Raw genomic sequence first — 12,014 nt, 5'->3', positions numbered from 1 at the left:
ACTTGGGTAGTTTTCCAATTTATACTTTAATTTTCGCAAAGCCCAGGGACTTGAGCAGACCAAGGGTATACGAAATTTCGATTCTAGCCCAAACACCTTCGCCCACTTCGTGGCCAACTAAAATAAGTGGCTTAGCTGGAGCATCGCTGAAGTGCACGACAGTTTTGTGGGGCTTTGAGTGCTCCGGCTGCTTAGGTGGCCACACCACGAAAGTTTCGAGGCCAAATTTACCTTTTGTGTTGATTCCAGCTGCAGTTGCCTTGGGGCTGCCTGGCGTTGTCCTCTTCCTCGCGCCCTCGCCTGCAAAACAGAACAGAACAGAAATCAAATGTTTGCCATATTAGTTTTTTCACTTTAAAAGCTTAAAAGTGTTTCGCTTTCAGTCGGCGGGGGAACTCATTAGAGAACATGCGCTTTGAAGGCATTGCAAATGATATTTACATATTTTATTCGGCAACGTTTTATTTACGCAGCACTCAAAATAGAAACAGAGGCAGACAGGCGCCTTTCATTAACTTTCGGTTATTTGTGTGTCATCAGATGAAGCGACCAGGGACATAATTATTATTCTTTTGCCCCAAACAAAAAGCGTACACAAATTTCTGGCGCTCTCGAAAGTCCCCGGGGATGAATTCATTTCAAGACGTTTGCCTTATCTTGTTTCCCTCTTCTTGTTGGCTCCCCCAAAGATACACACATAAACGCACCTTATATTACGTATACCACCTGTATACATTTAAATATCTTTCTCTGTTGTTCTGGTGGCTTTGTAGCCTGGCTTGTTGCAGCCGAAAGATAACAGAGACTTATCACGGAGTCCTGGCCGAGAGACAGACACCTGGGAGCGCAGGACAATAGAGATCCTATCGCTGACTCAGGATGGGGGACTCACAGGAGCGGGAAACGACGAGGAAAGTTCATTGGGTGACGATGACAGCAAATTGCATTAAATGAACTAGAAGAATGCCTCCAGGCGAGACTGATTGGAGACCTGCCGAGCCATTCAAATGTAAAACAGCGAGTGAGCAGAAGCGCAGGAGCCTCTTGAGACTAAAAAGGAGCTTTGCTGCAGAAATATAGCTGGAAAAGCTTGGTATTTGGAAGCATGTACTAAGCAAATAATTGCAATGTACTTCAATTTCAAGTTAACAATACTGTATCTATTGGGAACGCCACTGTAGTCACTAGGATTTTCAAATTAGCTATAAGGGTGCGTAACAGTATGCCACAATAAATCTCAAGTCTAGAATGCCCTGGGATTTATTCGAAAGACAACGTTCAGTTTTTGACTGCATACTTTTGGACAGCTTTCAAAAACAGAGTTGATTTCTGTGGCACCCCCAATATTTGAGGCTTAATATCAAACATTTTGCTTAGAAAAATACATATACATTTTTAGATTGTGAGCCGCTATGCAGATTTTATATGTTTTCAAAATCGAAGTAAAATTGAAAACAACACAAAAAGCTCAAACAATTAAAAAATATATTTTCCAAATAATTAAATGAAATTAATTTAAGCCTCAAAAAAATCGCAGTCTGTTTGAACTTCAGAATCTCTCATATTTAGGCGTAGGTCAAGTTTAAAGTAACTATATGTAAGAAAAGCCGAAAAAGAAGAACCTCCTTATGAAGTATATGATTTCGAGACAGACCGACAATCATCAAAAGGTAAACATTTCGGAAAGCAGATGAAAACGGCTTAATGAGCTAGCTGTCGGAAAGGATCCCAGACAGAGAGATTCGTTTTATAAGCCCGGCCACCAGACAACCACAATGTTTCCCTGGCAGCCAAGCAAATGCTGGGTCGGCCAAGTTATTGCCAATGTCTTGCCAACCACCACCCAAGCACATATCCAAAATCAAAAAATCCAGGATGACGAGGACCACCTCCTGACCGCAAAATTTTCATCCTGTCAGCATTTCTGGGAACAAACATCGTTTATACTTCTACATTGCTCATGTTGATATGTGTGCCACCAGAACTCGGAGCCCAGGACACAAAGCTTGCCGCAAATTGTCACTGCTGCTGGCTAATCAATTTTCAGGCTTCGAGCAGATTGCCTTTCGTGACCGATTTTCGGCGAGCTCAGCCTGTGGTTTTTCCTCGTGTTTGAGTTAGAAATTTGCAGGTAATGAAGCTGTTTAATGCCTCGGCCAGAGGCGAATACGGCGGGAGTCGGCGGGAGTCGGGCGGCAGTTCTGCGGCCAGGCACTCAACTAACTTGGTCCTTTTTCCCTCGTCCCCAAGGACATTGCGGTTGGGGCAGGTCCTTGTGGAGGTCCTTCAGTGGATGTCATAAGTAGCGAGACGTAAACTAAGGAATCCTGCCAGTTGCCGTTTCTCAAATGTGGTTGTGTCAGTGAGGACTTTGCTTGTTGATTCTATTTTAAGGACAATTTTCCGATTGAGCGGGCCCAAGGCAATTATCCTTTTCCATTCGCAGGGAATTTGAAACACCAATTGTCACTGAGTGTTTGAGTATCTGAGTGTGAGTGTAAGCTGCAAGCTGCGACTGGCAACTGGCAACTTTCGCCTCGAATTCATTTGCAATTAAACGCATAAACATTTTAATTATGCCAAAGCTCCGCCCGGGAAAGTTTTCCCACCACCCCAAAAACCACTTCTCAGTCGTCCACCCCAAAGCGCTCTTTGTTTGCCAAGTTTTTGGCGCACATGCATAATGAAAACTTTCCACGGCATTGTGAGTGCAAGGCAGAAGTCGACTGAGCAAAAGTCTGGCTATCAATTTGTTTGTTTGGGCTCCTATTTGGGCTGGTCCGGGGGTAGAAGGTTGCAGGTGGGCAAGTAAGTCGCAGCAGCTTAGGCAGCGGCTTAATGAATTTACATAACGCACACAAATCAAAAGCCAAAAAGGGAACAACTCTCAACTCTGAACTCTCAACTTTGCCCCACCGCAAGCGGGCTAATCAGCTTGCCAAAGTTTTTCGGTGGGCGAAATTGGGCGAGATCTCAGTTATTAAAGGGCAACCTTAGAAAAATACGCAATAAATAAAAATCAAATTCGTCGTCGTTTCATGTGCAAACACTTGGACAGGAAATAAATGTGAAATGTGAAATTTGAAAGGCGAAATAAGTAATGAGAAACTTTTTTGCCCAGCGAGGCATTCATCAATTACAAAATTGGGGGTCAGGGGTCAGGGGTCAGGTGGCAGGATCAAGCTGCTGCTGCCTTCAATTGATGACAATGAGCAGCGAAATTGAATTCAAAATTAATGTTAAAATTAAAATGAAAAATGGTACGTGGCATGCATGCTGCCTGGCAGAGTTGACATCTTTTCATTAGACCACCCCCTAACCCAACCCCCAAAAAAATCAATTGGGGATCTTGTCTCCCCGTAATTCTTCCATAGCATACTTATGCGGGCAGGCAATTATTTACAAGGAAGCCAGTGATATATGAAGAGCCAGCCAACTCCCAATTATTAGCTGACCCCAGCAGACAATTGGCCAGCATTTCTGTGTGTGTGTGTGCGTGTGTTCTTTCCACCCCATCGGACCTTGGCAATAAAATTAAAAGTCGCAACCGCCGAACTGGCTCCGCAAAGGACCCCTCTTGCACTGCCATTCATGCCCATGTGCTCGTATATTCCGGTGTTTCTGTTTGTGTGTGCTCACTCACACATACCCGGCTAAAAGTTAAATTTATTGCCCCACCTCCTCACCCTTTTCCTTCAACATTTCCTTTTAGCTTTTTTTGTATCTTGTGTTTGTGTTGCGCCTTTGTTTTCGACCCGTTTCGTTTCTGTTTTTCCACTCCGGTCCAGATTTGCCGCAAAAAGCATCCCTTTTCAGCGCCCCACTTTGGCCACTGCATTTATTTCACTTGATTTTCAAACAAAATTTATAAGTTGCGCGTCGCGTCGTTTATTTTGTTTTAATAGCAAAGCAATTTCAAATATAAAGACATTATCCAGCGGAACGTGTGTGTGTGTGTGTGTGTGTGTGAGTGTGTGTGCCGGCTGAGTTGCCAAGGCCTGAAAGCATCCTGCAGTACTTCCAGGCAGGTTAGTGTTCGCCCCAAAAACACCGGGGGCAAGTTGGGCAAAGTATTTTGGCAAGGACAAGAAATGGGAATCGAGAGGGGATGCAGAGAAGCTGCTAAGAACTCTTTGCCCAAGGCGAATTGAAAATATTGATATAAGAGCCCTTAAAATGGATTACAATAATTGAAGAGCACTCTGAGGGCGAACTTTTCCTTTCATTGTGAACTTCGCGCCAGCTGGTGACCCCGTGACCTCCTTCGGTTTTGTGAGAAGCGCGGAGAAGGGCAGTTCATAATTGCCGTTCCACAAGGGCCCCGCAAATACACTTCGCATTTGTTCTGTTAACAGAATAGAGTCGAATCGAAACAAATCGAATTGAATCGAATCGAACCGAACCGTACCGAATTGAATTGAATGGAGCATAATGGAATGGCTGTCTGCAAGGACTTCTTTTAAATCCCGCGTATTCGCGTAGTGTGACCAGCTGTTGTCTTCACCCAGCCCGATAACAATCACAAACGGCTCGTTGCAATAACTACAGGCTGCGGCTCCGATTCCGGCGAATGGGACGTAATCAGTTACAGCTACGGCAAAGTCAATTTGGGGCCAACACATGTCCGGGTTCGCACGAGTCGATATTAATAAACACTTAAGCCGAGGGACAGGGCCGGCGACCGCAATACAATGTCCTCGAATCGGGTTCGCTTCCCCAGGATGCGCCAGAATGTGCCTAGATGACACATGTGACTTCAAATGAATGGCATCGTTTGCGGATGACAGGCGACGACCACGACACGACACGATACGATACGACACGACATCAGGACCGGTTGCCAGATATTAAATTCGCCATACCCAGCCCGGCCACACGCTTGCCAAATAATGCGTATTTCATCAGAGTCCAAACAAAAGTGGCGACAAACAGCAAACAGCACTAAGGGAAATGGCGCTTCAAGTAGGTCTCCTCCTGGCAAGGTCTATTTTTCACTCAGCCTAATGAGATGTTCTTAGGGCCCATTCATCTTCATCCATCTTCCGGCGGGGGGCCATGGCATAAACCATTCTTTTATGAATTATTGTTGATAATGTTCGACAATAGTCATCAAATCGAAATGACAACTTCTACACAAGAAAAGCAACTATTTCCCGGAATTCCCAGAGTCCATCAAGTTGTTCGGCCCAAAGTCCAAAGACCATCTGAACGTTTTTTAAGCACTTACATTACGTGCCAGGCGAAGTGAGGCATTTGGGCACATGGTGGAATGGCAACATCTTGGACTATTGGAATCACCAAAAAATCGTACATTAAGCTTTTGCCGGCTTTAGTTTAGGCAACAAAGAACTTCATATGCCATAAAAGTAGCAGCTAGATAAGCCTGAGAAACTTTGTCCCGACACTTTAAACTTCTTTTCTCGAGCATTTGGCGTGCCGAATTTGGTAAAATGTATATTAATATTAAAATATTTAAATGCTTAGTTAAAGCTAGTTTACAAAAAAGCCAAATTCATAATATACTTGTTGAAAAAAAACCTATTTACTACATTTTTCAGGTGTTTATTTTTGAGCTTTCTTTGTTCTAGTCAATTGGATATAAAAATGATAAGGTCGGGAATGCAAAATGGCTTAGAAGATATTGACGTTCAAAGATTTAAGTTAACTTAAAAAAATTCCGGATGGTTTTGTTAAATACTGTTGCATTGATAAATTTTAAATCCAGCAAAACCCAAATGGGCTTTTGCTAGTTTTTAGCATCTCAAAACGACTTTATTGGTTAATGACTACACTGGTAAGAAAACGTAGTAATTCCAAATATTTTGTACTCAATTTAAATATTTTTATCTATTTTAATATGAAAATGTTTAAAATGTTTAATTTGAATATTCGCTAAATTAATTTAACTATAAATAAAATGCATTTAAATCAATTAACTAAAATATTTCAATATTAATATACATTGTATATATTGATTTGATTTTATTTTTAATTGAAATATTAAACATACAAGTTGGAATTAAGTAGTCAGATATTAAATTGTAGTATTATCAGTTACTGAAAAGTGACTAACAGAACCTGGTCAAGAGTGAAAATCGCTGCGAAGGATGGTTTTGAGGCCCCTGTACCCATCGTTCAGATCATTCAGTGTTGGCCACATTCAATTTGGCTCTCCAAATGCATTGTGAGGCGATTTGTGGCAAATTAAAGTGCAGCTCCCAAAAAGAGCATTTAATGGGGTTTCGCTGTCTGCTTCTTTTGTGGGAAACTCTGGCAATTTGGCCAGAATGCTGGCACCCAGCTCGAACCATTGTTCCCCTCTGAAGCGAAAGCAGAGGAAAAGCAGAGGAAAAGCGAAAGCCAAAGCGAAAGCAGGGGCGCTGATCATGGGGATGTGGATCCAAGGGTGCAAAATTAATTATACACGCATGCATGGACAAAGAATGGGGGAGCGAGGAGGACAGCTCATAATAATCACTGGTGGCATGTGCTAATACGATAATGGGCGACCAGTTGGCAGATTCCACAACACCCTCAACATCCCCTCTTTTCCAAGCCTTCCGCCAAACACTTTTTCTGCTGGGTTTTTGCTTTTCCCTTTTTTTGCTATCTGTTTTATTACCTTTTTGCTATTTATTTATTACCACTAAGAACACACACACACACTGTCACGCACACCTATATGCCATGTTCCAGATATTCAGCATATCCGGCACGCCCCCTCGTGTGTGCCTCCGCCTTCAACCCACACACACACACACATACACTTTGGGGCCCCATAAACAAATATATTAAATTTTAATGCTTAATTTATGTGCAGATTAATTTCGTACATTTTTCGAGGCGCAGATTAGTTTTCGCCGCCCTTCCGACCCTTTGAACGTTAGTTCCGACAGTCTGATAAGTCAGGGGGAGTGGCATATTCCCTTAACGCTTATTAATTGCATTTTGTATGAATTTTGCGTTTAATAAGTTCAGAAATCAGCTGAAATTTACAAAAGACAGCAAACGTAGAAGCAAACACTGTGACAGCAAATTATTGTAGTTGTTAAGAAATAATTTTATTTTTAATATGATTAAAAGTGTTTTTTTTATTTATACCCGAAATATGATTTCATAAAAATGTGATTGCAATAAGAGCATTTAACGTCAAAAAAAATATTGTCAGCTTATATTTACAGCTGAAACAACTAAATATGACAGCCAAAAAAAAATGTTTCAATGTTTATCGACAGCTGAACACAATCAACTGAAATTGCTGACTGGCTAATTTTTTTCATTTAGTCAAAAGACAGCCCAAGAAGTAATCGATAAACAAATTTATGTAAAACTGACCTTTTCAATCGATTATTATTTTTTTGGCCTTTCAAAGGGATTAAATTTTTATTTGGTTCTATATTGGAGCTTACAACTAAGCGGCAAGACAAAAACGGTAGTGTTATATGGCCCAAAAATCATTTTTATACGTTTTTTTAACTTTACAGACTAAAGTTTTAATAATAAGTACTGAAATACAATAATAAGAGGTACTAAACGTGCTAGTATTTTCAACACTAAGACTCGATTGACAAGAAAAAGCGTCTAAAAGAAAAAAAAATGCAATAAAACCTTTCATAATTAATAATTAAAATTATTAATGATAGTTATTATTTTATAACTAAGTTGGAATACGGTGATTAAAAAGTTGAAATGGGCTCTTAGAGCTTTTAGTTTCTTACGAACATTTTTGGATTTTGATTGGCCAACACTTTTGAAAAATGCAGCTAAACACTATATTCAATGGTATAAGTTTCAGTGTTAGTATTTTTCAACACTAAGATTCGATTGGCAAGAAGAATAGCTTAAGGAAAATGACTTGCAAAAAGGTAACGTAATTTAACAGCCCGATAGTTCGGAAAAACGCAACTAAATACCATATTAAATGGTATTTTCGGTAGTGGTAACACTATGGTGTTATTGACAATTGGGGAAAATGAATTGCAAAAAGGCAATGTAAATTGATGGTATTTGACTGACTAATATTTTTGAAAACTAAAATTTAATTGACACGAAAACTAGTTTAAGGAAAATGACTTGCAACAAGTTAAAGTAATTTATATTCTTCTTTTGATATTGATTAAATTTAGTAGCCATGAAAAACGCAGCTTAATACTGAATGAAATGGAATTAGTATCAGTATTAGTATTAATCAACACTAAGATTCGATTGACAATAAAAATGTTTTAATCAAATGACAGCCCGATAGTTTGGAAAAGCACAGCTAAATACGATATTAATTGGTTGGTATTCTGGTGATTTTCAACACTAAAATGCAACTGACAACTGGCGAAAATGACTTGCAAAAAGGCTTCTCTATTTGGAGAGCAAAATAATTTGGCACATTTATTATTTAATACATTAGCTTTAACCATGCCGGAATAAGTTAAAGAGACGACATGGATTGTAAATGCTTTTTATTATCTGTTTTGGACTACGGGACCTCTGGCAAATGCGGAGAACTAGTCCACTTCATCGAGGTCGCAGTACTGGTCGTCATTGGGTGTCTTCTGGTCGGGCTCAAAATCATCGGTTGCGACGTCATCCTCCGAGGAGATGTCGCCGTCCCCGACCAGCGAATCGTTTTCGGGGTCCGAGCCCACTTGGGTCTCGTTCGGGCTGTCGCTCCAAATGGGGCCATCGCCGCCGCCGTCCTGTCCGTCCTGTCCTTCCTGGCCGTCCTGGCGGTCGTGGTCGTCCTCCTGGGACTCGCCCTGGCTGGAGCGGTCGCGGCCATCCTTGGTCGCAATGTCGCCAGCCTGCTCTGCCCGCTCGAGCATTTCCTTGGCCAGCTTGTTGCGATAGCGAAGGCGACAGCGCGGCTTCTTCGGCTTCTTGGCCTTCTGCGGTGGCTCCATCTGCATGCTCGCCGCTGAACCGGACTGCAAGCTCTCCTTGGGGCGCTCCGGCTGATGCTCCGGCTGGTGCACCGGCGGATGACGCCGCATCTCGCCGTTGATCACAAACAAGTTGTTCAACGTCGAGACCTGGACCTTGGGCATCAGCACCTGGATCTCGCTGGAGTCGGCCATCTCTATGGTGACCTCGTGGACGGCCGGCACCTGGCTGACGTTCAACTTGGAGAGAGCGGTCTGCAGGCGCTTCTCCTCGATGGCCGGCGATGTACGGATGTGCTTGTGCTTGCGGCGCACCGATCCCTTGCCCCCAATGCGCACCTCCATCTCCATCTTCTTCAGCTTGTTCAAGTCCATATCTGCTGACTCACCGGGTGGAAAATTACACTCATACACAAAAAAAAAAAAATCTATGCATATATTTCCTATTCACCTTTTTTCTTCTTTTTTTTTTTTCCTTGGAATTTTTCTCCTGTTCAACTTATCGGCTCGAGGCTGGTCAGCAAAGTGAACGTGCTAGGTGAAAGTCCCAAAAAGGTAAACTTGACATAAGGAGTCAGAGCCTACCATTTTGTAATTTCCCACTTAAGTGTTTATTAACACCAATAAATAGTGACGTGCATCACTTTAAAGGTGGCAGCGCCAAAAAAAAAAACGGTTTAGTAAGACCATAAAATGACTTTATTCTGCCTTCAATGAAACGAATAAATTGTTTCTTTATTGTAAATTTTAAATAATAAATTTAAAAATATTTTAAGGCTTATATTCTCACATCTGCCATTGTACTTTTCAAGTTCTTCAATTCGTTTGTGTGGCCTTTTTCATTCTAAAAATTTATTACAGAATTGATAAAAGTTATAACATAGATATTTAAAAAATTTTACAAATCTACAATTGCTAATTTTTTTGATATGCTAAACTTCTTTAATCAGATTTGCTTAAATGTTGCCACTTTTCAAGAGGCTTTTACATCGATTACTTCTTAGAGTTACCACCTTCTAAATCTTAAGACTTGCAAATATGGGTAATTTTTAAAAAAAGAGTTAATAGATATGACATATGGTTTTAAAAGCTTGTACAGGGAAGAAAATATTTAGAGGTCAAACATTCAATTGCTAAAAACAGATGTTGAAATGAACCACTAAAAAGCCCAATAAAAATGCATTTTTTTTATTATGTTATTTCATAATATTTACTGAGACACGATTTAACTCGAAATAATAGCTAATGGGCTTTATTTATTTGTTTAAACTGTAATTTATTCATTGCTGTTTTTGCATCCTTATTTGTTTATTTTAAAGACAACCGAATAACTGCCAAGTGGGGGGCAGGACTCTACTCCTTCCCAGAGTATTATTAACCTACAAGGTCTCCTGCTCCGGCCATTTGTTCATCATTCGCTGGTGGGCTGATTAAATTGCGATATTTTCGCTATAGCTGAAGCTGAAGCTGGAACTGTCGTTGTTGTTGTTTGTGGGCATTCGTAAACATTTCAGTGCAATAAACGTTTATTTGATTTTATTTGTTTTAATGCGGCGAGGTGACCTCAAGCCAACCCACCTGCCCACCTGCCCACCTGCCCACCTGCCCACCTATCCACCTTCCTACCAACTCTTAACTGGGCTCAGTTTGGTTGAGCTCGGCTCAGCGCTTCTGCCAATTGCCAGCGGCTGTTTGCTTGGCGCAGAGGAATGTTTTTTTCGCAGTCACTCGCGGCATTTTGGCTGCTGCTCGTTTGTGTGGGGGCGTGTATCTGTGTCTCTGTGTGTGTGCGTGTGTGCCGGCACGCCCACTCTTTGGCACAAAAGCCGCACAGTTGTCAATAGAAAAACGGGGAGAACTTTAACTTTGTTGCTGCACTTTCGGCGGCTGGCAAATGGAAAAGTGGAAAGGTGGAAAAGTGGGTGGTCCTGCCTCGAGGGCAGCCAAGCACAACACACACACACACACACACACACACAGGCGCACAGTCACAGTCACAGACACAGGCACAAGAATGCGGTCATTGTTACGTTTATAAACAGAATGGGGGAAAAGAGACACACACATCTGAACACATCCTGACCGCATTACCAACTGCCAAGCTGACCAGAAAAAGGTGAAAGGCAAGAGCCTCAGCCTCCGCCTCAGCCTCAGCATTTTGGTTGAAATATTTTCTGCAATGCTGAACCTTCAATCCAGGGTAGAGGAAAGCCCAGCTCACCTACCCATGCCACGCCCCAGACCTTACGAGGCGACTATATCTTTGGTCTTCGAGTTTTTCCGATGCTCCAGTAGCATTTCGTTAGATAATTTCGGTTTTTTTTTGTACTTGTTTTGTGATTTATAACAAGTGCTGGGATGCCAGGATGCCAGGATGCCAGGATGCAAGGATGCAGGGCAGCCAGAAGGGAAATAAAGAGAGTCCTCTCCTGGCAGTGGCATAATCTACAGTTTGTGTTTTCAATGACTGTCAGCAAGTGCATTTGAAGTTATGTCAGCTGCTGGAGGATGGGCAAAATACAGGGAGCACCGTGCGGGCCAAAACAGAGAAGGTGAGCAATGGAGTGCCAACTGGCGATGACTGCATCCTGATTGTGTTGACCACAGTGCCAAAGTGCCCTGGCTTCCTGGGGAGCGGAACTCAATCGCCAGTCACAAATGGCACAAAATTGTAGCACTGCCCAAAGGCCGAAGCCCAAAGCCCAAAGCCCAAAGCCAGCCAACGGAATTGGAAATCTAAATGCACGGAAGTGTTGATAGGGGTTTTATTTCAATTTAATTGGCATCTTTCATGGTCCTGTGGATTTCTTTGCAATCAGATGGAGTGCAGGAACAGCTCGACTAAAAAGTAATAGAACAACTCAATGGCACTCTGTTGGACAAATTCGTTTGTTCTACTCGGTTAGAACTAACGTTACCCAAATACACATGCGATTGGTTTTATTTACTTTTTTGACATGATGATGTAGATAAATGGTACAAATTACAACATTTGTACACAACATGTTACACATTTCGATTGTCATGTTTCACGCAGAGTTACAAATATCACGGGACTTTAAAAATCAATTAACATGGTGCCCAAAAGTATGCAACAATGAACTGGAAAACGGTAATCTAAATCTGAAATAAATTCAATAC

The 12,014-nt window shown here is 41.7% G+C and overlaps 2 protein-coding genes across 7 annotated transcripts in view; both read right to left on the bottom strand.

Annotated features, from left to right (window-relative positions):
* Positions 1-12,014, bottom strand: part of LOC128265264 (zwei Ig domain protein zig-8) — a 122,641-nt gene that overhangs the window by 85,971 nt on the left and 24,656 nt on the right. For 3 of the 4 annotated variants that reach the window (XM_053001147.1, XM_053001146.1, XM_053001149.1), the window contains exon 2: positions 232-300. The exons of the other annotated variant lie outside the window; for it this stretch is intronic. The gene's annotated coding sequence lies outside the window, so the exon portion shown is untranslated. The remainder of the gene's footprint in view (positions 1-231; positions 301-12,014) is intronic. 4 annotated transcript variants of the gene reach the window in all.
* On the bottom strand, positions 8,437-9,408 carry LOC128265265 (uncharacterized). Of its 3 annotated transcripts, none has more exons than XM_053001151.1 (2): positions 9,325-9,408; positions 8,437-9,250 (listed from the first exon to the last, which is right to left on the bottom strand). In XM_053001151.1, exon 2 carries the CDS (start codon positions 9,246-9,248, stop codon positions 8,499-8,501), a length of 750 nt encoding a protein of 249 aa, XP_052857111.1. In that variant the 5' UTR covers positions 9,249-9,250; positions 9,325-9,408; the 3' UTR covers positions 8,437-8,498. The 3 variants fall into 3 exon arrangements, with proteins under 3 accessions (XP_052857111.1, XP_052857112.1, XP_052857113.1); XM_053001152.1 differs by having other exon boundaries at positions 8,437-9,257; positions 9,325-9,401; XM_053001153.1 differs by having other exon boundaries at positions 8,437-9,253; positions 9,325-9,399.

Source organism: Drosophila gunungcola, unplaced genomic scaffold (assembly GCF_025200985.1).
Source record: "Drosophila gunungcola strain Sukarami unplaced genomic scaffold, Dgunungcola_SK_2 000106F, whole genome shotgun sequence".
NCBI classification, from domain to species: Eukaryota; Metazoa; Arthropoda; class Insecta; order Diptera; family Drosophilidae; genus Drosophila; species Drosophila gunungcola.
The sequence above is the reverse complement of the archived record's forward strand: the minus strand, read 5'-3'. Positions and strand labels throughout refer to the sequence as shown.